Genomic DNA, 25,531 nt, shown 5'->3' on the forward strand with positions numbered 1-25,531 from the left:
CTGATGCGCAAATAGGCTGCGGGGCGGGACCTGGTGGGGGCGGAGCCTTCGCTGCACTAGTCGAAAGCGGCACCCAGCGGACGCTATTTTCGCGCCAAACTTGAGGGAAACCCTAGCGTGCAGGCTGTTTAGGAGCTGATCGCCGCTTGTCATGGTTCGAACGCTGAACTGCATCGTCGCCGTGTCCCAGAATATGGGCATCGGCAAGAACGGAGACCTGCCATGGCCTCTGCTCAGGTACTGTGGCCGGACTGGGTTCGGAAAGCCGTAGCGGTTCGCTGAGTCGGGTCGAGCACTTGGCGGAGACGCGCGGGAAGATCTGCTTAGGCACAGTCGTGAGCGGGTAGGCCCACCGGCTACAGCTCCTGCCGGTGCCCGCGATGATCCCCTGCTGTGGCAACTTTTGCCCAGAGGCGCTCTGGCCCTGAGCAAAGTCCGGTCACTGGGCAGCACTATCCTCCGGGCTTGCACGGATCGCTGCTGAGCTGGAGTCTGAACACACGTGACAATGTTCCGGTTAACGCAGTGTTTCTCTAACTTTCAGGAACGAATTCAAGTACTTCCAAAGAATGACCACAACCTCCTCAGTGGAAGGTAATTTGGGGTTAAGTCATGAGGATCTTAGGGCCTGCTTGAAGCAGGATTTCCATTGCAGACGTGTAAGCGGGAAGTCTCCCGTGGGAATATGGCATCTTTGTTTCTTGGCAGAAATTTTTGTGCTGTTCCCAAAGTTTAATAAGCATCCTCTTTACATATATTTGAAATTTTGTTAGCAAGAGCATTTAATTGGACAGAATAATTAGCAAAATTTAGCCGTTTAATATAGAGATCAGAGCCGTTATTTAGAATTGTTGCCGGAAGACATAAAACTTGAATAAATGGAGAAGAATGCACGGGAGAAGAGGTTAAAGAACGATTAAACATTTGTGTGATACTCTTTTGGATTTCTGAAGGCAGGAAGACACGGTGGGATGGCGGCTGTGGTCTTCAGTGGGACAGTCTGGGGGACTGACTTGAAAGAAAAGAAGGGGAGTGGTGTGTAATTATAAGGCAGTGTCCAGTTGCTTGTAGGTCATTCAGTGTGATTTCTCCCTAACATGTTTGTTTATCATAGTAGGAGAGGAATAGAACACTGGCTCTCAACCTGTGGGTTTCAACCCCTTTAGGGTTGAATGACCCTTTCACAAGGGTGGCCTAAGACCATTGGAAAGCACAAATATGTACATCATGACTCCTGACAGTAACAAAATTACATTTGTGAAGTAACAATGAAGGTAATCTTAGGCTTGGGATCACCACAGCATGAGGAACTGTATTAAAGGGTCACAGCATTGGGAAAGTTGGGAAGCGCTGGCATAGAGAATGGGGAAGCAAGTCAGCAGAGCAGGTGTTGAACAATATTCATAGGACAGGTAGCATAGAAGTCACTGGCAGACAGGTGGGCAGGTGCCATTAGCACAGTGTATGCCCAGGAATCTAGACATCAGGATTAGGGAAATGACTCAGCCAGTAAAGTTCTGAGGATCTGGATTCAAATCCCAGCATTCAAAAAAAAAAAAAAACTGGGCATGGCAGCTCCTGTTTGTAATACCAGCACTGGTGAGACAGACAGAAAGATCCCTGGGGCTTGCTCTCTAGCTAACTTTGTGGGCTCCGAGTTCAGTAAGAAATCTCGTCTCAAGAAAATAAAGTGAAAACACCCAGCTTCCCTGCCTGGCCTGTGCATACAGGTGTACAATACACACAAAATAAAGACTAAGGTTTTCAAGACTTATTTGTTTTTCTTTCTAGTGTGTGTTTTGAGAGTGTCTGTATACGTGTATGTACAAAATATGTGTGCCTGGTCCCCACAGCGGCCAGAAGAAGGTGTGAGTTCCCTGAAACTGGAGTTAAAAGCAGTTGAAAGCCCCTAGATGTGGGTGCTGAGAACCAAACCCAGGTCCTCTACTGTGCTTTTAACAGCTAAACTGTCTCTCTAGCCCCCAAATCATTTTTCTCAAAAGAATCCTAATTGTTCCTGTGCCTTTGATCCAGCTGTCTGACACTCAAGGTTTTTTCCAAGTAGTTAAATAAAAGATGGAAGCTGTATGTATAGTTTTCTTAGCAGGACTTTTTAAATGTGTTTTTATTCTTTGAAAGTTTCATACATTGATACAGTGTATATCGATCGTATTCATTTACCTTCTCATTCTTCCTTGTGCCCCCTTCTCCCTCCCCAGTTCACGTTCTAGTTGTTATTAATAACCCTGTGTGTGGCCATTGACTGGGACATAAACCTAAGACTGAGTCTTCCTCTCTCAGCAGCCCCCAACTACCAATAGCTATCTAATAGGGGCAGGGCCTCAGGAGCCCCTCCACCTTGCTGGAATTCTGACTGGCCTAATTTTGTACAGGTGACCAAAGCTGCTGTGAGTTGCTGCCTGCAGACATCTGCCGGGTCACATCCAGAAGTCAGCCTTCCCCATCTTTCTCCCTCTCCCACCAGCCCTTCCGTTCTTTCTGCCCCCTCTTCCTCAGTGGTCCCTGACCTTTGACCTTTGAGTAGTGGGATCTGGTACAGATGAGCCAGAGAACACTGCTTCTAGATGGTGAGCACAGTTCTGAGTCTTTAATCTTCTCAAGGTTTCCAGGAGTAGAAACTGTTCCTGTCTCCATTTTTGAACTAAGTAAAGCATATGGGGTTATCTAGTGGATGACAAAATCCCGTCAGCCTGAGCACTTGGAATCAGAATGATGCAAGGTTGCAGTTGACTGAAACCTAAGTAAAAGATAGACATTGGGTGGACCAAAAGGAAAGTCATCCTGTATTTAGTTAATGAGTACTAAATCTGAATCTGGGGTGAAGCTGTTTGTTTTCATGTTTCTAAAGGATATCCACTAGATGTCACTATGACAATCGTATCTTGCCTGTGTATGACACTGAAAATAGATGTGTATTTTCAAAGGTATTCTGTCTGCTTGGTTTTTGTAGGTAAACAGAACCTGGTGATTATGGGCCGGAAAACCTGGTTCTCCATTCCTGAGAAGAATCGACCTTTAAAAGACAGAATCAATATAGTTCTCAGCAGAGAGCTCAAGTAAGTGACATGAAGTCACCACAAGAAAACTGTGATCTATGTCCCAGGGCACAAGTCAGTACATAATAGAATGAAGTAGTATAGAAATAAGTTGATGAACATCTGTGTGTGCATGCATGCACATACACATCTGTACATGCACAACCATGTGAGCAGGGGCACATGTGTGCAGCCATGCATACAGAGCTGAACATTGTCTTTCCATGTCCTTCCTAAGAGTCTTTCCACCTCGTTTTCTTGAGACAGGGTCTCTCACTGTGATCTGGGGCTCACATAGTAAGCTAGGCTAACTGGCCAGCGAGATCCAAGAGTCCCTCTGTCTCTGCTGATCCACTGATAGGATTACAAGTACAGCTTCTTTTTACCAGGTGCTGGGGGTCAAACTCAGTCCTCATACTTGGACAGCAGAAACTTTACCATGTTATCACTCTAACCCCTAATAAATGACTCACTATCCAAACAAGTTGACGCCATCAGTATTTACCCCAACACCCTGAGGTGACTAGACCCTTAATCTACCACCTTAGACCTAACTGAATATCTTAATATCTCAACCGAGTGAGCAGTTATGCCATGTGGCAACTTAATTCTGTTCAAGTGATTAAAGTGGTCTAGAAATCTTCAGGAGAAGAAAATGTCTGTAGTTGACTTCTGTTAAGAATTTTCTTATCCTCCAAATGTTTGAATAGATAATTCGTTCATCATGACTTAAGGTAGTTGGGGACTGGAGAAATGGCTCAGGGGTTAACACTGGCTGCTCTTTTAGAGGACCTGTGTTCAATTCCTAGCACCCACATAGCGGTTCACAACTGGCTATAACTCCAATCCGAGGTGATCTGAAGCCTTCTGGCCTCCAGGGGTACTAAGCTTGCACATGGTGCACAGACATGTAGGCAAACGGTTAAATTAAGGAAGGACTGGAGATGATAGAGAAGATTGACTATGAAGTCAAATCCGGGAGTTTGACCTTGATAATGACTTTGCTATTGTTGTTACTAGTCTTAACTTACTAAAATAACTTCCTGAGTCTAATAGGGCATTGTTTTAGTTTAGATTGTTTTGGTCAGCAGTTGACTAAAATTTAAGGGAACATTAGGATTCAAGATGTTGACCATTCTTCCTTACATTAATAAGTAGTCACCAAAAACAACACAGCGTCTTAGAGCACGGGGCATTGTTTGCTCGAACAGTCATCAAGAATGTCACTCCCGTGTGTTTGACTCAGGATCCAGCTAGATAAACAGATGCAATAGAAGCTGTAGTTGTGGGGAATTGGCTTTCATGGTTATGGGGCGGAGTTACATGAATACAAAACATCAAAGAGCAGACTGTCAGAAGAGCAAGCCAAGACTTCCCAGGAGGTGCTCCAGTTGCTTCTGAGAAGTCTCAGCTCTACTATTGGGTATTTTGGGACAAGATTTCTCTGTGTAGCCCTGGCCACCCTGGAGCTCACTCCATAGACCAGGCTGGCCTCAAACTCAGAGATCTGCCTGCCTCTGCCTCCCGAGTGCAGGGATTAAAGCGTGCACCACCCAACTTCTCAGTTCCACTATTAAGGTTTCTTACTGCTTTGAATCAAAGTCAGCTCATAGATGTCATCCCATCTACAAAACACGAGTATCTGAGTGAAGGGGAGTTAGCGCAGCCCTGGGAGGGAAAATGCTCTCCATAGCTGTGTGCTAAGAGACTTTTATGTAGGGTTTCTCCCACACCCCTCTTATAATGACATAGGTTAAAAACTAGAAGAAAATACACAAACATTTGCATCGGTTGCCTCTAGTGATGGGGAATATGCGATGTGCCTCTTGCCATCTTCCTCCATCTTTATGCTGCTCCTTGTCCTGGTTGCTAGGATATTCTGATGATCACTCTCCTTGAAAAATTACACATTCACAGGCTATATTGCCATTCCCAGAGACTTTTTAATAACATATTCTTGAATACTACTCAAGTTTATTTATGGCCAGCTTGAGCTAAAATAAACATAAAGAACTCTCAGTGGGGGACATGTTCAGTTGAGCTAGCATTTCTTCTCAAATGATGGGTCCAATTTCTTCTTTATGACCCCCCTATGGCGTATGTAATTGGATTGTGTTGCTTTTTGTGTATTTATATATAACATTTAGTGTTTTTTTTTAATTTGCCTTTTTTGAAGACTGAAAAAATTCAAAGTCTTTATTATTAAGCAGGCTAGAGAAGTTGGAATATCAGTCAGTGAAAGATTTTATTAGGGTCCATTTTTTTCTTCAGTCTCTGGCTTCTCTTGATTGTCACTTTATGCATACTCAGAACACAATGGGTCCTGTATCGCAAGACAGGCACTGCACATGGCTTATGCAGGCTTTCACTGGTACTTGGGATCTTAGCCACTAACCCCATATGGGAATCATCAAGGTAACCCCAAAAGTCACTAAGGTCTGGAGAGGGCATACTTTTCATAACGCTTTCTGGGCAGGAAGTTGTAACTTTAATAGAACCAAATGACAAGTGTGAGTCAGTAGTAGTGGCTGCATGACACTAAGCACATCGGAAGCCACTGGTTTGTACGCCATAGGAGAATGCATTAATTTATTGGGGGAGGGTGGGACATAGTGGCACACACGTGTAATCCTATCACTTGTCAGGCTTTGTCCTGAAGCTCTTGAGATTAAGATCATGCTGGGCTCTAGGGTGAGACTGTATCTCAAAAAATAACAACAGAAAGATGTATATATGAATAAGTGAATGCCTTTGGTAGCCAAAAATTAAATAAAATTTCACATCAATGCTATATCCTTGAGGTTATCGATGGGAGATCCCAATTGCTTCCATGATATAACACACTGCAAATTTTCTCCTTAAGAGCTATTCTAAATTTCATGGTGTAATAACATCTTATGATTCCTCTACATATTCTTTCTAGTGATGGCATTTTCCGCTTACGGCCTTTCCCTCTGGCCCACACATGCAGCCCATTAAGCACTGACTTACTGGGCATCCCCTCCCTGCTCTGGCTTGGGGTTTATGCAGGTCTTGAGTAAAGCTTGCTGAACCTGAGATGTATTACCTGCTAGATGAGGTAACCCTAGCTCTTAGGATGGTTTTTCAGGATTTGTTGAGTTATGTATGTTAATTTCCTGACTCACAAAAGGTACCTGTTGTGCATAGCTTGCAGTTTAAGTTCCCCAGAAACATCCTGCATAAAGAACTTAGCCGCCAGCGCATGGGCTTTTGGGGGTGATTGGATAAGAGGTCTCAAACTAACTTCATCAGTGATTGATAGATAAGTTCACAGCTGAAAGTATTTTAGGAGATGGTGTCTTTTTAGAGGAAATGAGTCCTTTTAGAGCATAGCATTGGAAAGAAATCTGTTGCCTGTCTTCTATGAAATGAGTCTCGTGGCCCTGCCATGTTTCCTGACAGGGTTGCTCTTCCTTCAGGCCCAAAGCAGCAGGAGCTAGTGGTCAGGGCAGTGCATCAAATCTAAATGGCTCCAGCCTTAAGTTGATTTGGTCAAGTTTTTTGTCATAGAACAAATGACTCAACACAGGACTCGGCAGATACCAGCTCCCACCTTGTCCCCGAACCTTGTAACTTATAGAAAATGTTGATATTAGGAGCCGGGGGAGGAGCACAGTGTAAGGCCTTGAGTTTGAGACCTACCACCCTCAAAATGAACATGAATAGTATTTGATTTCTCTTTATAGTACATAAATTGCTTACTTTTTATTATTATTGGGATCACAGTGAATAAACTCATAGTCTTATTTTTTTTTTTACCTTAGCAAATCACCTTATTTTTATCCTAACACATAAATAAATCTCTCCTACCTAAATCGACTTGTACCCTCTCCTTTACTCCAGGTGATCAGAGACTACCTTATTGTCCTCATTTTGAACCTCACCTCAAGTTACTGTTTTCCTACCCTCAACTTTCTCTGAGTTTTCATGTGTTGAATAACTTCACTGTAGCCTACAACAATTTTTAATAAAGTATATAATTTCCAGGGCTTGGGCATGTTTTTACCTCTGCTGACACCCAGCTAAGGAGCCCAGCACCATCATTGCCCCACCAGAAATTATGGAGCATGCCTGGTCGCAGATCCTTGCAGATCCTGCAAGTCCTGGTATTCTGCTGCCATTCTTTTTGACCACTGCTGAGACGTGTATCTGGTTACCTTCTCACCCCTTTGGGTAGAAGTAAATCTCTGCTGACAGCCTAGACGTTGAGAAATCTTCAGAGAATTAGTGGTCTGTAGGGCCTGAACACAGGGTCACCCTACTGATTCTACTTTGTATTTTAGAAATGTAAAATTACTGTCTATTTACCCGGCTTTGTGTATTAGAAACTAAGTTGCTGTCCAGTAGCTACATGGGTGGCTAAATGGACTACATTGTCTCTTAATGGAGTATGTACTTAAATGTTGTTTCTAAATGGAGCATCTGTTTACACATTGTTTCTCTTAATCCTCTGAATTCTCTGAGGTAATTTAAGACTCTTCCAACTAGAAACAATACCAGCCATGTCCACACAGTTCTTGACAGAATTCATATTATTGCCCCTTTTCTTTGAAGTCCACACCAATCATTTATTTGGGGTTTTTGTTTTGTTCCGTTTTTGAGGCTTTTGTTTGTTTTTGTTTTTAAGTAAACTAGAGAGTGTATTCAAATTTCACCAGTTCTTCCATTGCTGGTTTTTTTATTCTTCTAGGATCTAATTCAGTATCACACATGTATTGTTTCTCTTTGGTGTCTTCCAATCTATGACACGATTATCATTTAATTACAATTAATCGAGGTTCATTTTATCTGAAAACTTGCCTTGAGAGTTTCTCAGTCCATGTGATAACCAAGAAATTGTCCTGAAATAAAGAGCTGGAGTGACCCAAAGGAAGAAAGGAGCCCTTTCTAAATGAAGAATGGACTGTGATAACGCGGATGGGTCACCTACCTCCCTGTGTATAAGAGTGTCCATGGACGGTTACTTGAAAGCTGCTGGAGAAACACAAGGAATGAGGAAGACATCAGAGCTACTCTGCTTTGGAGCAGTCGTGGAGGGGTTGTTTTGAAAGTAGAGGATCTGAGTTAGTTCAGTCTTGAGACAGGATAAATTAGCTAATCGAGTATGCAGAGGTTACTAGAAGGCATTCCATTTCTTTCTACATGGACCCCTTTTCTAATTTATTGGGAGGATAAAAACTGTTCAGCAGTGAGTGACTGTAACTTACACTCTGGACCCTAGAGAAGGTTCAGGGAAAAGCAATAGAGAAAGAAGTTCCTCTGAAGCAGTGGCCCCTTTACTCTTGAGTTCAGGGCTTTGCTAGGGATTTCTTATTGGTCTCTTGTGTGTACTGGGGACCCGGGGCCTTAGGCATGCCAAGTACACCAAGCATTCCTGTAACCCTGGAAACCATATGGCTCTCAGCTTTTGAGTCCCTGCTCTCAGACTGTGCACATCAGCCCCTTCATCGCTGTCTCCAGTTCTATTTCCTCTCTATAACCTTCCCAGCTTCAGCATTCTGTCAGGTCACTGGGCTGTTAGTTCAGTCACAGACCATTTACTACCTGGATCATCTTCTTCCATGACTGAATCTATAATTCTTCTAGTTGTTATTCTGTCCTTCAACACTGTCGTATCCTGCCTTGTTCCTGAAATTACCCTCAGATCTTTGGTGGTAACTCAGCTCATTTAACTCACCTTGGCCTCCATTTTTTTGGTTGGTTGGTTGGGTTTTTTCTCCCAGCTTAAGTCCAAATGTATTCTTTGCTCTATCCTAATCCCCTTACCTGTGACAAAGAGTGAAAAGAATAAGAGAGGAAGAGAAGGAAAACGCTACTAGGAAGATGAATAGTCCCGATTAGTTCTTGATTAATCATTGTTACAACTACAAGTTCAAAGACAATTATGTAAGTAGTTCTTTTAAAGCACCAGCTAAGAACTTGACATTGAATTAATAATTTTTGTTCTGTTTCTAATCACTATGTATAAATTTTCTCATTTATAAAGGGAATTGCAACTCCTCTCACCATCAAAATAATAGAATCCCAAAATTTTAGCTAATCAGCATAAGTAGTGAATTTATCTAACTTTTCTTTCTGAGTATTAATTCTGTAACTAGTCGCAAGCTCATCCTCAAACGCTTTCTGTCCTTTCTGTATTGTTCATAATATGCAAGTTGTTTCCCCATATACATTAACAATCTGAACTCTCCTTCAAATTCTTCTATCATTTGAATAGTCTCTGTCTAATATTTAATCACGACAGTTTTCAGACTGACAGAAAGAACTGTACATTAAGCCGGGCAGTGGTGGTGCATGCGTTTAATCCCAGCAGAGGCAGACAGATCTCCATGAGTTCAAGGCCAGCCTGGTCTACAGGAGCTAGTTCCAGGACAGCCAGGGCTGTTACACAGAGAGACCCTGTCCTGAACAAAAAAAAAAAGAAAGAAAGAAAAAGCAAACTGTGCATAAAAACTGCATACCCACCCCCTGGGTTCACCCACCCCCGGGTTCACCCACCCCCGGATTCACCCACCCTGGATCCTGCCACTAAATCTTTACTATGTTGGTTTTGTCACCGTCATCATCCATCCAGTCAGTGCTGCTTCCACATTTCAGACTAAAGGGCAGAATGAGTCTATTTCTCAAAATGCTTCCCATGTATCATTGGCTAGAATTCCTTGTTGCTCTAGCTTGTTGCTATGGTAAACATTAATACAATGAGATGCACAAGTCTTGAGTGCACATTAGCTTAGTGTTGACAAAGACTTAACCTACATAACTCAACCCTATTAAGCCTCCAGAAAGGTTGTTTTCCACAACGAGATGTCACATATGGCTTTGTGTACCGTTTGGGTAGAAAAATAGAGTGGATGCTGCACATGGCCATGCATTCTAAATACTTTATGTTAAAACAACTGGTTTCATAATTTGTTTTGTACTGGCTGCTTCCAAGTCAAATTATTTGACTAGTGTAGACAGGATTTTACAGTAATCATAATTTTTTTTTTTTTAATCTCAGGGAACCGCCACAAGGAGCTCATTTTCTTGCCAAAAGTCTGGATGATGCCCTAAAACTTATTGAACAACCAGAGTTAGCAAATAAAGTAGACATGGTTTGGATAGTTGGAGGCAGTTCCGTTTACAAGGTAAGTAGAGTTATTTCTAAGTAGAAAGAAATGTCCTTCCCTGCTTCTAGCCATGACCGTAGGAAGCAGCACACTATCCCAGCTCTAAGCTAGACAAATTGTCAAAGTCAACTATTTGACATGGCGATAAATACAAATCTAAGTGTAGAATGTATATCTCATACCAGTCTAGTCTCTTTTTATTTGTATGTCTTATATATAAAATCATGTATTTCATTATGAAGTTGTGACATATTTCATGTGCTTTCGTCCTGTTTACCCCCCACTTCCTCTTCCTCTTACCAAACACCCCTACCCCAACTCACCACCTCCCATCAACTTCAGTGCCTTATTTTTAAATCTGTTTTTATATTGGCCAATAATCCTATGATCTGAAACAAGCATTCACAGAGCGGATACATTGAGGTACATCACCTTGCTTATTCTCAGTGATGAGAACACTTAAAATCAACTCCCAGCAATTTTAAGAGCACAGTTAGCCAGCAATTTTAAGAGCACAGTTAGTCACCGTGCAGCTCAGCAGATCCCTAGATCGTATTCTTACTGTGTTCTTTGGCAAAGTCTTCCCACATGCTAGTCAGTTTCCATTCAAAATACTGGTTGTTTCCAGTTTACAGACCAGTCTGCTTTGTTGAGCATCTTTCTTATACTCTGCTCCCCAGATGTGCCCTGGGTGGGCTGCTGTGCCTTTGATTCCGAGATAAATATTGTACTGAGAAGAGCATGGGCTCTCGGTCAGCACAGGCAAATCAGACGGAAAGCTTTTCCTCAGCCACCTCCCTGCAGTGTGAGGGCAGGGGAGGACGGCATGTTTCGTATCACAGTGGAAAATAGTGTACAAAGCAGAAAATGTTCTTTTCCTGGTGTCATTTGGTACCAAATGACTTCCGGCTTGTTTGTTTGTTTGTTTGGATATTCTTTGGAAAGATTACCATTTATATGGGAGAAAAATCAATCCTCTCTGGGACATGTGTTAATACGCACTCACAGAGGAGGATAGGGAGAGAGAGATGATTTGAGAAGGAAGGAGGATTGCAGATTCCTAAGCTGATTATGACTACTCCTTGTCTCACTGTTTCTGTAATGTTGTCTCCGATTAAAATATGTTCTGTGAGCACTAAGTGCTAAAAGCACTTATCTCATTAGGTCTACATTAAGGGAGTAGAGGGCTGCAGGTAACCATCTCACATGCTGTGCCTTTGGCCTGTCCTCCCGTGCCGGCTGGCGAAGTGGAGCAGAACTGTGCTCATTTCTGCACTGTCCGTGGCTGCTTTTGCTGTCAGAGTCAGGAGCCTGTGCCCTTCCAAGCCTGAGCTATTCACCAGATGGCTCCTTCCTGAAAGCTCACCCTGCTTCGAGGAAGACCTTTAGATGCAGCTGTGGTTAGTCTGCACTGGCTTTTCTGGTTTGGGCACAGTGGGAACCAGCAGAGATGTCTTTGGTTGCAGCAGCAATAATAAATGATGTCACATAAGCTGAAATACGGAAAGGAAAAAGTGTTCTATGCTAGTACAGCACGATAGTATAGTACAGCATTAGAAGTTAAGAATAACAACTTGAAATCTTATATACGTGAGTATTCTTTTTCTTCCTCTATGTGTTTGAAGATCAGTAGTTAATAATGCTTTCTTGGATCTGCACGTCTGCATCATCCTTTCCATTAAAAATATAAGCTCTTTCTTTCAACGCAACTCGTGAACATGGGGCCTGCCCTGGAGTATGGTTGATATACACAGTGTCATTATACTTTGCTAATTATAAATTATATAACTAATGTTAATTATAAAATTAACATTAATTATAGTAAAAAAAACATTAATAATAACATTATAGACATTGGTTGGCAAGTCATTAACCAAAACAGACTGAGTGCCATTATTAGCAACAAGAGACAAGAAGAAACACTACTTACAGAGAAAGGGGGCCTTTTCAGGTAATGCCAGAGTAATAGGGTGTGCTGATGGATGGGAGCCATAGCTCAGCAGTTAAAAGCTCTTGCTACACAATCGTAAGGACCAGAATTCAGATTCCAGCACCCACATAACAAGCAGGGAATCCTGTAACTCTCCTCAGTTCCAGCTTTGACTGATTCGATACCCTCTTCTGACCGATGCACACACAGGCACATTTATCCACACAGACACACAAGTAAATGAGCAAATGAATACTTTTAAAGAAATGGTGTCCTGAGAGTTCCTATGGTGTTTTTAACAGTGAAGACTTCACAAAAGTGCTTTCTTATTCAAGGATACAGAAGCAGACTTCTCTTGGGAAAAGCAACTAGGTATTAAGGGGTGAACCCTTAAAAGAGCAACCGAAGGAAAACAGCCTAACTGAATGCTTAAATTTAAAAAAAAAAAAAAAAATTTAAATGAAGAAATGAAGACCAGAATGTAATATGTGATAATATAACTAGTTGCCATTCTCAAGGTAACAGAAGCTTTAGAATAGAGGATATATACGTGTGTGTGTGTGTGTGTGTGTGTGTGTGTGTGTGTGTGTGTGTGGTATATAGTATGTCTGAGGAAGCTGGAGAATGACTCAGTGGGACTGGAGATCAGTTTGCAGCAGCCACAGCAGGTGGCTCACACCCACCTGTGACTCTAGTTCAGCTGGCTCCCATGGGTACCTGTTCCCACACAAACCCACGCAAAGAGGTATAACATATATGAACAAATCTTTCTTCAAAATAGTTTATGTATATTGCTGAGAAACTGTAAGCATGGATTTAATGCCTAGTACAAACTTAATCCAAATAAGAATCTTCTAGTTTCTTTGTCTGTCAACAGCGGTTAAGGAGAGCGATACCTTCTGTTTTGTTTCAAAGGAAGCCATGGATCAGCCAGGCCATCTCAGACTCTTCATAACAAGGATCATGCAAGAATTTGAAAGTGACACGTTCTTCCCAGAAATCGATTTGGGGAAATATAAGCTTCTCCCAGAGTAAGTACTAAAATTATTAATTAGTCAGAAACACTTTAGGGACTAGTTACAGAAAAAGGGGAAGCAAGTAAGGGAAAAATACAATGACATACGTGGATTAAAATTAACACGTCACAGCAGAACCCATGACTATTAAATGAAGACTAATCAAAGAAGGAAAAAGGATTACAGAGAAGAGTAACTTTTTTCATATTTGATTTGAAGTAGCAGTGTGCTATATAGAAAGATACTTTTTTAAATAATATTTTTATTTATTCTTTGAAGATTCTTAACACTGTGTTTGGATTGTATTCATTACCCTTGCTCACCTTCTTCCAGGTCATGTTCCCTCTCTCTTTAAGAACAAAAAGATCATGGAGTTCAGTCTGGCTGGCTGACTACTCCTGAACATGGGGCCTGTGCTGGAGTATAGCTGATAAACACTGCCACTGTATTGTAGAAAGTAACTTTCCCTCTCCAGTGGGTGTCCGTTCTAATAGCTCCTTGGTTAAGGGTGTGCTGTGCACCCACTCCCTGCCCCTCATGCTGGGATCTGCCAGGCTTGAGCTTGTACGGGTCTGTGCATGCTGCCACAGCCACTGTGAGCCCATGTGTGCGTCTGCCCTAATTTCCTGAAGTCACCACCACCTCTGACTCCCACAGCCTTTCTGCTCTTGTCCTATGTAGATCACTGAGCTTTGAGGGAAGGACTGTATGCGACATAGAAGACATCGCATTTAGGGATCAGTATTCCAAAGTCGCTTGTCTCTACATGTTGACCAGTGGTGGGTGTCTACTGCAAGAAGAAACCTCCCTGTTGAGAGTTGAGCATCTATGAGTATAATCTAATGGGTATAGTCAATATGTTCAGAGTAATTTTATTGCTATGTTGACTTAGCAGAATAATCGTTGTAGGTTTTCCCCGTAGGTTCTTGGCCTTGTTGGCAGTGTCAGGTATGGGTTCCATCTCATGGAGTCAGTCTTAAATCCAGAAAGAGAAGGAAAGAAAGCGTGATTACTCCCATGATATCACGCCACTATTGATAGTGAACCAGTGGGCATATCTTGCAGGCAGGTCACTACTGTAGCTCAGAGTTCCTTTCAGGCAACATGTGTATCACCTTCCAGCACTGAATGCTGGCCAATAGGAAAGCAACGTCTAGTTGAGTGCCAGCTGCATTTCTCCATGCTCTGTGGCGTAAGAATGTAGTGCCTCTCTTCACATGATGTATGTTTGTTTAGTTTTATACTCGGGTTTAACATAAACTACGCAGATGAGCTACAATGCTTGCCAATTTTCTTGTCTTTAAGAAAGCTTTCTTCAGCTGGAGTTATATAACTGCTTCTTTTGAACTGAAGCACACCCTCCTGGAGGAAGGAGAAAGGATTTTAGACCCAGAAGTAAATTCAGTTCACAAGGCACAGGAAGCTTCTCAAGCTTAGGAGTGACAAGGCCCTCCCACAAGGTTACCTGGGTGATGACAGTTTGTGGGGAGAGGAGAGTGATCAGCTGAGCCACCTGCAGGGGTGCAGCCTTTGTGTGCTGTCACCTACTAGTGTGGGCTTCTCATAGCTGCCTGTTAGTTGGTCACCCATACTCCTGTAAGCCACAGAGCTAGACTTACAGTCGTTTCTTTGGTGTGTTGCCAGTGCCCTATCTGGAAGAGAAGTTTGTTTGTATCCCTAGGAAGATATGTTATAGGAGCTTTTAGAAATAGACTTTAATAGACTTGGAAATGTGCAGGCTTTGATGATTCTAGTGGCATCCAGCACAGTTGGCACTAGGTCATTCTAGGGGAGGGAGGCCTGTCTTAGGACAAGCGTGAAACAGTGGGGTCTGGTGGATACTGCAGTGTGTGGGGTCCACTCTGAAGAGAGGCCTCTACTGTGAGATCGAGATCTAAAAACAGCCACACAGCAGCAGGAAGAGTGGTCCAGGAGCCTGAGAGTACAGAGCCTGAGCCCAGGAGGAAGCTGGCCTGTTCTGTGATGCAGGAGGTGGCCAGGGACATTGTCCCAGCTCTACGGCCAATGCCCTGGAGAGGAACACGAAAGAGCCTAGGTGTGGGTGAAAGATGAGAGATCATAGGTTAAGGTGGCCACAGTTGTGAAGATGCAACAAAAAAGCTATCTTGTGGTTCCAGCAGGAAACCTGGGAACATTTTGATTTCATTTAAAAGCACTTTAAACTATTAGCTATAGAAAGTAAAAGAAAAAATTAATTATTAATTATATTACCACTTTTAGACCAGTTCTTAACACATTTTTCTAGATAGTCTCAATTGTGTCTAGTAATTATCCTGAGTGTGAATTTGTTTTTTACACGTCCCCTAAAGAAACATTAACAACTTAGTCTAGATAAATGGATGGCCACACTTTAGAATAATAGTCTTGATAGTCTGTAGAATGACAGTCTTGGATCTCATAAATTCTAAATTTAGTGATTTTCTTTGGCTCTTAATTCTAAAGTAAACAGAAAATCGCAAACCATCAGCTGCTTAAGTCCAGACTTTGCATAGGTTCCTAAATTTTAAAAGAAAGCCATGGCTGGTCATTTTATAAATGCTTATGTGAAAATCACACCATTTATTTTCTACTTAAATTGTGAATTCCCAGGTTATGTGAATGTAGGTCTATGTTATGTGAGTATAGGTCTCAGCTGTCTCTTCTTATTCCTTTTCTTTTCTTTTTTGCTGCTAGCGATAACAGACTGCTGTATGATCAGCCTCATCCAAATATCATTTTAATGCTTACTGTTTTTAATCAGAATTTTTCCATGGCGCTGACCCTTTAGGAACCTTGACAATTTAAAATAAATGTTGCTGTGGACTCTCTGACTTTTAAAAAAAATCAAAAGAAGACCTTTGCTGACAAAGGCACGCATCATGACGTTCACCTGTTGAGACTGAGTGACTCTGCTCACGTTTATTCGTGCATGTCATCACAGTCTCAGCTGACTACAAGTGGGAAGGTGTTTGTCTGGACTCCCATCTGTCCCTTTGGTCAGTGTGTACCATTATGCTGCTATTACATTGTCTTATTTTGGTTTGACTGGGTTTCATGTAGCCCAGGCTGGCCTGGAACATACTAACTAGCCCAGGATGACCACCTGCTTCTATTTCTCAGGAGTAAGAATTATGCCTACCTGACTTGGCTTATTTACATGGAATTGTCATTAATTTTAACTTGTAATCAGGAAACATAGACCTTTCAGCTTCGTTCTGTTTCAAGATTGCTTCTTGCCGTTCTGGGACCCTTGGGTTTCCATAGGAACTTTATGATCAGAATGCCAGTTTCTGATAGAAAGCAAACTGGGGTTTCATAGGTATTGTATCCATAGAGCACTCTGAAGAGAACTGGACGCTCTGAACAACATGGCGTCCTAAACCTTGAGCGTGTTGGAGCTTTTCACTTAGGTAGGATCTTTACTCTCTCCCAGTATGCTTTACTGCGTCCAGTGCCTTGCACCGCTTCGAGTATGTTATTCCATCTGTTGCTGTTGTTTTGTTTTTAGACTGTTTACTGCTAGGGTCTAAAACTACAAGTCACCATTTATTGATCCATGTCCTTCAACTTCACAGAGCTTAACAGTTGTATATATTTGTGGATAGTTGTGTAACGTTCGTCTGGTACCCGAAGCTTTAAAACTGCAGCAGCTATATTTGTTCGTACATTCTTAGCCCTAGTACCATGAAATAAAGATGAAGGTAAGAGCTGACCTGTGTTTACTGTCGTCTGCAGTTTTACTTCCACTATTTAGTCAGTGTCCATTACTTCTTTCTCTTGCCTGAGTATCTGGTCCAGACCCTCCAGCAGAGTGAAGAGGAAATCCGAGCAAACATCTTACGTGTCTTGTTCGTGATCCTAGTGGGAAAGTGTCCCTTCGATCTCTAGTTCATTCAGTGATTTGGTGTTGAAGGACAGTTGGATTTGACGCTATTAATACAGTGATTGCATGAGTGGTTTTTGTAGTAAGCGAATTTTGTGTTTCTGAGGTGAATTCTTTTCCTTATAGGTTTTTGCATTTGTATCTAAGAGACATTTGGTGCCTGCTTTTCTTTAGCATTTGCTCAGCTGGTCTTGGAATCAGATGTGTTGACTTGCTGAGTGAGTTAGCAAGTGCCGTCTCTTGTGCTGGCACTGGAGAGCGTGTGCTGTATTGCCATCACAGGAGTTGGTGGTGAGTGGCCTGAGACAGGACAAGGCCATTGCTGTGACATGGATGTTCTAAGTGACACTCACAGGAACAAAATGTTTGTTCTGTCACAGCAGCTGACCTGTGTTAACGTCACAACAGCCTCCTTACATGGAGGAGAGGGGATTCCCGAAGGAAGTGGTCCTCCCTTCCTGATGTTGCGACCCTACATTCCGGTCCTCATGCTGTGGTGACCCCCAACCATAAAATTATTTTCAGTGCTACTTTACAACTGTAATTCTGCTACTGTTATAAGATGTAATGTAAATATCTGATATGCAGATGGTTTTAGGCAACCCCTGTGAAAGGGTTGTTCTACCACCAAAAGGGCTGTGATACACAGGTTGAGACCCGCTGCCCTGATGGGAAACCTTAACTGTCTCCCTTTAAGACGCAAGAAAAGGAAATCTCTGGACAGTAAGTGTCTTAGTTAGGGTTTCTACTCCTGCGGTAAACATAATGGCCAAAAGCAACCTGGGGAAGAAAGGGCTTCATTTTATACTTCTAGGTAACAGTCCATTATGGAAAGAAGTCAGGGAAGGACCTGGAGGCAGGAACTGATGTTACCTACTGGCTTGATCCTTGTGACTTATCTGCCTGCTTTCTTGTAATGCCTGGGGCCTCCTGCCCATAAGTCTTACCTCCCACAATAACTGGGTCCACCCCATCAGATGTCACACAGGCTTGTCTACAGGCCAATCTGATGGGGACATTTTCTCAATTAAGATTCCTCCCTCCCAAACTAGCCAGCCTAGTGAGGACACTCTGTCTGTAAGGTAGGAGCATTGCTCAGTTCTGGGCCTTTGTTTCTGAGCCTCTGTACTCTGGGGAACTTCTCATTTCTCTTTAATGCCCAAAAATAAGCTTTAATCTTTCTCCACTCCCCTTTGTTCTCCCATCTTAAGTTTACATGTGTGTATCTAAATTTTTATTTATGTTTTTAAAATGTAAATGATCAAATCCACACACCATTTCATCCCTTCTAATTCCTCTCCTATCCCCCCCCAACCACTATTCCCTCACAATTTCATGTTTTGTTTTGTTTTTTTGTTTTGTCTTTTTTTTTTTAACACACCGAGTCCATATAATGCAGCCAGTATGCCTTTATGTACATGACTGTGGAGTCACTACTGGAGCATGGGCCGCCTCTCACCAGAGGCCACATCCATTGAGAAAATGACTCTTCCTTCCTAAGCAGCCATTAGTTGTCAATAAGTCTCCTAAGCTAGGGATGGGGCGCCTTGACTTCCTCTCTCACCCATGCTTAGACTTTGTCTGGCTTGATCTTGTAGAGATGCATGTGGTCAAACTGTCGTGCGCCCATGTGCGCAACAGCCCTGTTGTGTCCATACGCGCAGCCGCTGTGCAGCTCTCCACTGTCTCTGACATTCTTTCCAACCCCTCTTCCACAATCATCCCTGGGCCTTGTGTTTACACATGTGTGTGGAGGGTGTGTATTTGTGTATGTGTTTGTGCATGTGTGTGCCTGTGTAGGGGAGGTTGTGTGTGCCTGTGTATTCATGTATGTGATATACACAGAGGCCAGAGGACATCCCCAGGTGCCGCCCTCAGCAGCACATCCTCTTTGAGACTGCTTTCTCCTTGCCTGGAATTTATTCAGTTGCTGGCTGACCAGCAAACCCCGAGCCTCTCCTGTCTCTGCCTTCACAGCATTGGAAATATACCTTTGCCACCGCATCTGATATTTTTATGTAGGGTCTCAGGCCTTCCTACTTGAATGACAAGCTCTTTACCACTCATTTTGATCCCCATTGTCTCCATTACCTGAGTATATTACTCCTGTGTTTAAATAGGTTTCCATTCAAACACAGTATTTTTCATTAACACCATACTACTAGTTTTCGGTTTGATTTTTTTTTAGTGTTTTTGTTTGTTTGTTTGCTTGCTTTTTACCTCTTCTATAATGAAATAAAGATAAAAGCAAGAACTGTGAGTGGAGAATGAATTAGAAAGTGGATGAAGCAGCAAATGGTCAGAGACCTGAGAGCAGAAGTTCACATGAACACAACGGTGGCGTTACCACGCCTTCTTTTCCTGGGGTCTTTGCCTATGCAGTTGGTCTTTCAGCAACACAATGCCAGCCCATCCCATGCAGGCCTGTTCTCATTGATCTTGCTTGGAAGAAATTTTTCTGCCTCAAATTTCATGAGGCATCAACCAAACCAGCAGGCCCAAAAGTTTTATATCAGCAGTATTCTGTTTAATGAGTTGCAAAATAAACAAACAAGACAAAAGAGGGGCCTTTAGAAACTATGCTCGTCCATGTTTTTCATCACTGAAAAACATTGAATGCCTGGGGCAAGCCAAGTTTAGAAAAGAGAGATGTATTTAGCTCGGAGTCATGAAGCCTCAAAGGCTACAAGCTTTAGCATTGCTGCTGGTGGAGACCCCATAGCAGATGTCCCACAGTGACAGCACTGCTGGAGGGGGCAATCGTACTTGGAATCAGGATGCCAGAGGGAGACTGGGGTCTCCTATTCCCTTCTGAAGGCGCACTGCCCATTAACCGAGGTCCCACATAGAGACCCACCACCACCACCTCCCACATCATTTGGTCTCTTAAGTCATGATGCTTTGGAATACAAACTCCTTCAATACCACAGCAGAGTGGGTAGTTGGCTCCAGAGCTGGGACCCGTACCCCTCATCAGTGAACACCATGGAGTAGATGTTAGGTTCACTGATGTCTTCTCTTCTAGTCCCTCTATCTCTTGACTTTCTGGGATGCTGGCGTACTTACCCAAAATCTCCACTGGAGCCTGTGCTGCTGCTGTAATACCCATTTTATTAGCGTTCGAGTTTGTTTGCTTAAGAACTGTTTCAGAAATTCTGCTGGCCTCCAAGAGCATCTACCAAATCCCTCCATTGCTGCAATCCTTTATTATTTCAGAGCTGCTGTTTATTGACTCTAATGCTTGAAAATTCTAAATAGGAGCACGTGTGGGTGGGACCTAACAATAAGTAGTCCACCAATTCCTGTGAGCCTTCAACTCCAGAGGCCAAGTCCTGGGCTGGGAAGACAGCTCAGCTGTTAAAAAGAACCTGCGGGGCGAATGGTTGGCAAATAAGGAGTTGGGAAAACATCTCTGGCCCACACAGGCATATGTGTATGCTCATGTGTGCCCACAGGAACGTGTGCATAGACCACACTCACCCATGTGCGCGCACACACAAGCCACCCAAGTATAGTTCCCAGGAAGAGTTTGTTTGACATTAAGCTGGGACAGTGGTTCACAACTATAATCTCAGCATTCAGGAGCTGGCAAGTTCAAAGCCAACCTGAAATGCAGAGTAAGATACTATCTCAAAACAAAAAGTTTAGAATTGTAATTATAACCATTATTAAAAGGATAAAAAGATATTAGAAGAAAAGAAACTAAACTTAAGGAGAGTTCAGTTTTAGTTTCGCAGCAAAATTACTAAATATACTAAGTATATTTGGCAGGCCGCTTATAAGATTTTATTATTCTTGGCTTTAGAAAGTACCCCTTATTGCTCTGCTTTTTTCTTCGTAACTGACAGTTTTGGCAGCGCTGAATTTTACACACACACACACACACACACACACACACACACACACACACACAAATGTGACTTTTTCTGAATTCTTTCCAAAGAAACTGAAACCATAATTGAAAATTGGCCTAGTAAAATCAGTTTTAAAAGGCAGGAGTACTACAAACAGTGAACAGCAATGGGCTAGAAAATGGTTGGTGACTAGGGGAGCTTCTTCTGTTGACCTGAAGTTTTCCATATTATAACTGATGTCTGTTGTTCCTCATCAGTGGGTGATGTATCACAGACATTTTAAAGTTTTCTGTAGCATGTTTGCCAGCAGTTTGGAGTAATACCTAAGGCTAAAAGGGAGCATCTGACACTTACTGTGTCGGACATCACGCTACTCCATGAAGAAGTCTTGACTGCCAGCCAAGCAGAGCTATGTGTGCACAGGAGAACCGAAGATGAAAACAGCGGCTCTTGGCCCCCTCTGCTGTAGACCGGGATGCAGCCTGCACAATAGTGAGGGGCAATTGGAGGGGTGTGGGGTTGCTCACTGGGAGACTGAGTCCAGAGGGTCCTGAGTAGAGACCTAAGTGAGAGTCAGATGATGCAGAAATCAAGTGCACCATGGCTCTATTAAGTGGTCAATTTGCCTCATGTTGTGAGGTTAGTCGAACCAGCTAGTGTCCCAGTCAGCAGAGAACAAGAACCTCTCAGGTGCTGGGCATACAACTTCAGGTTTTGACTTTTTGGAATTTTTATTTGTTGTTTTGTTTTATTTTGTTTTGTTTTGTTTGGGAGGTGGGGTTGTGACAGTGTTCCTGTCTGTATCCCTGCCTGTTCTGGAAGTCACGCTGTAGACCAGGCTGGCCCCGATCTTAGAGCTCTGCCTGCCTCTTCCTCCCCAGTGCTAGGACTAAAGGCTTGCATACCACCACTGCCCGTCATCTTCACTTTTAAGAAGCTACAGAAAATTTTCTTTTCTTTTCTTTTCTTAGAGATGTGATTTTAGCTATAATTTGCAAAAGTTCCTAAGAAATTGCCTAGTAGCTCATTGGTAGAGTAGAAAGATAAAAGAAACAGAAACTGGGGTTCATTTTTGAGGAAAAAAATATGAATCAGAGATAAAGGAGAAGCTATGGGACTCACATTTTCCAGCTTCCCATGGTTGGCTGCTTCTCTTCTGCCGCCGTGTGTTGTGTGGCTGCAGATACTCACTCACCTTAGGAGTGGCCGCCACTTTGAAGTTTAAAAAAAAAAAAAAAGCCTCTCTCACTTCACACAATGTTTGTGCCCTTGGGTGAGAAGTCAGGGAAGCCATGCTGTGTCTTCAGTGGGTGTAGAATTAAGTCGTGAATCTTCTTCTTTTCCAGATACCCAGGGGTCCTTTCTGAAGTCCAGGAGGAAAAAGGCATCAAGTATAAGTTTGAAGTCTATGAAAAGAAAGGCTAACAGAAAGATGCTTGCTGGTTGACTTCAAGTTCTACTGCTTTCTTCCTAAAATTAGCATTTTTACGAGACCGTGGGACTTGTGTTGGCTTCAGATCTATGAGTAATTCTTTCTTTGGGGGGGGGGGTAATTGGGAGGAAGTGTTTGTTTTGCGAGGCTGGAGATGGAACCTGGGGCCCTGCATGCTGGACACATGCTGCCCTGCTAAGCCATGCCCTAGCCCTTGTATAATTCTAAACAATGTTTTCATTTCCATTCATCTAACCAGGTTATATTAAATATATTTTAAGAAACACCACTTGCTATAAAGATTTCAGTGCCCCTCCTATGCCACCTCAAGTGACTCCCCAGTAGATGCATTGCGTAGTGTGCGTACAAGAGACCCCAAAGATGTAGAGCCCCTGAGAGCATGGTGTGAGGACTCATAGAGATAGGAGCTAGACAGATAAGTCCAAAGGGCAGAAATGGGTTTTACACAGCAGAGCTGGAACTCAGACTTTAAAAGAAAATTAGATCAAAGTAGAGACTGAATTATTCTGTGCACATCACACTCTCGGCAAAGTTCTGTTCACTCAGAAAACCAGTAAACTGAGAGCTCCATTGTGCTCCATGGAGATGGGAGCAGGTGGAAGATTATGTAAGGTCTGAAACATTTAACTTCTCCGTTTCTCATCTTCAGTGAGATTCCAAGGGATATGGCAGTGACAGAACAAGAATAGGCTGCTTCTACCAAAAAAAAAAAAAAAGAAAGAAAGAAAGGGGAAAAAACCTAGGTAATAGCAAGCATAATAGCTCCTGTTAAGAATCCAGAGATAACGAACTGAGAATGGATATTACTTGAGATGAAAATTAGTGAGTTAGAAACTAAACTTTATGAAAATGAAAAGATGAGAGTTAAAGAGCCTCTCCTGTCATCTCAGCAGGGTTTATTTATATCATCAGGTCAAAGGGATAGTATTTTCAGACCTGCATTGCAAATTAATACAGTCTTTTTTTTTTAAGATTTTTTTTTTATCTTTTACTTAACTTCATATATGTAGAGCCAAAGCCCCACTCCCTCTCCCTCCACTACCTTCATGTCCTCTTTTTTGTTTTCTGTGACCCCCTGAAACCAGTTCCTAGGTGTGGACCATCCACTGGGGTATGGGCAACCTCCAGTGGCCACACCCACACACACCGAGCAGCCATCAGTTGCCAATAGCTCTTCAGCTGTGGGTGGAGCCTCATGGGCCTCTCCCAGCCATGCTGGAGTATTGACTGGATCTATCTGCGGATGGCCATAGCTGCAGTGAGCTTGTGAGTGTACTGGCCATGTCCTGTCAGAAGGCAGCATGATGTGTGCAGCACTCTTCCCAATCCTTCAGGTCGTTCATTCTGCCCACTGCTCTTCCTCACTGTGACCTGAGCTGTAGTCGAGGTTGTTGATATAAACGGTCTTATTCAGAACTGGATACTAAGCAATCGTTTACTCTCTCCAATCTGATCAGTTATGAGTCCTGTGCTGACTGCTGTCCACTACACAAAGGAACTTCTCTGACCAGAGTTATGAGGAGCACTGATCCAAGGTATAAGCACAGATACTTAGAAGGCCCTTCAAAAATGTATCCATTTAGCAAAGCAGCAGTAGTAAGTTCCCCCTCAGAGCCCATGAATTCCACAGTCATGGGCATTTGGCCAGTTTTACAATACCATACATAGGAATTCTCTCCTGTGGAGTGGGCCCTCAGATCCTAGAGAGCAGTTGGTTACCACTGTGGTAGCCATGCCACTACTGTATCTGTACATTAGTGTTGTACTGTACACCGCCTACTGCTAGGTAAGTCCATGAATGACTTTTCTCCCCTGGTGGTAGGCATCACACCTTCTGGCACTGTGAAAGCTAGCCAGTAATGAAGAAGTTTGCAGCTCAGTTCCAGATTGATGTCCTGCAACCATGCTGTGTTGTCCTTCAGTAATGGAGACTTACCATCTAGCTGTGCTGACCAGCCAAGAGCAATGGTAATAGCCTATGTTGTTTAGGGAGCCTCTATACCAATTGCTCTGAGAGGTATCCCATACCTTGCACTGAGATTTTTATTTGATGACTTATATTTTCATTTAATAACCAGTGTCTACTAGTACATAGGGTACCACCATTCAAACTTTTTTTTTTTTAGTTATGATTATCTTACAAAGCAGTGGGGTGTTTTCTTTTCTCGTCCGTCCTTAGTTTTAGTTAAGCCGTACTATAGATACAGTCTTTTGAATGTAAGTTAGTAGTCAATTCCAATTCATAATATTCTAGGTTTGGACCCAGAAATACTACCTGATAATCATGAACAAATTTATGAACTCAAGGAGCCAGGAGAGCAGCTGAATCAGTTCCCATAAAGCATGGGAACTGAGTTTCTTGTGTATCAGCTTCCTCTAAAATTAAAACCTTTCTTGGAGGGAAGTTGTGTGAAACAAGATGTTATAGAGGAGGTGAAACAAGGGGATATACTGAGGGTGGGCGGAACAGTCCATCCTGCTAAGAGGTTCCTTAAGTTCAGGAAGTAAGCAACTCAAAGGGTTTAGGAAGTTCCTGAAACTGACCAGGTACACTAGGCCCCTCCCTTCCCAAGCGTATATGAGCAGTGAGTGATTGCTGAGGGACACTGAGACAAGCTGGCTATGTAGCACAGGTGAAGCCTCCTGGAAAAAGCAGAGACCAGTGACACTGTCTGAGCTACCTGGAAAGGGCACCCCAACCTGTTGAGCTGCTTGTAGACTACAGATTTCCAGATTTCATGAGCTGTCACCCATGCTGGTGTGGGCTTTTGGTGGTACAATGATCTGTGAGTCATTTCTGCTTCTGTAAGTAACCCCAATAAAGTTCATTGGTTCACCAAGTGGAATTTCGGTGGTATCTTTCCCTGAACTTCCATATCAGGTTAGTAGACATTAGCTCATGTCTCTCCAGGAAGGGTGTTACATAACAGTTTGGATCCCTGACACCCATGTAAAATGCCAAACACAGTGGCATGTATTTGTAACCCCAACAATGGTGGGGTAAGGGAGAGACGACTGGCCCAATTAGTGAGTTCCCTGTACAATGAGAGTTGCTGACTCAGAAAATGAGGTAGAGAACAGTAGAAGACACCTCACATTAACCTCAGGCCTCCATATGCAAGCACATGTGACATGTGTACACACACCAAGTATATACACATCACACACAAAAAGAATCCAAGGAAAATTGTTACAGCATTTTCTTTTAA

General features: G+C 42.8%; 1 protein-coding gene across 1 annotated transcript; it reads left to right on the top strand.

The window, feature by feature from the left end:
• Positions 1-20: 20 nt before the first annotated feature.
• Positions 21-22,587, top strand: Dhfr (dihydrofolate reductase). The gene is made up of 6 exons (XM_048455905.3): positions 21-237; positions 545-594; positions 2,972-3,077; positions 10,078-10,204; positions 13,032-13,147; positions 22,216-22,587. Exons 1-6 carry the CDS (start codon positions 152-154, stop codon positions 22,292-22,294), a joined length of 564 nt encoding a protein of 187 aa, XP_048311862.3. The 5' UTR covers positions 21-151; the 3' UTR covers positions 22,295-22,587.
• Positions 22,588-25,531: the final 2,944 nt, after the last annotated feature.

Source organism: Myodes glareolus, chromosome 15, assembly GCF_982192425.1.
Source record: "Myodes glareolus chromosome 15, mMyoGla1.1, whole genome shotgun sequence".
In the NCBI taxonomy this organism is placed as follows: domain Eukaryota; kingdom Metazoa; phylum Chordata; class Mammalia; order Rodentia; family Cricetidae; genus Myodes; species Myodes glareolus.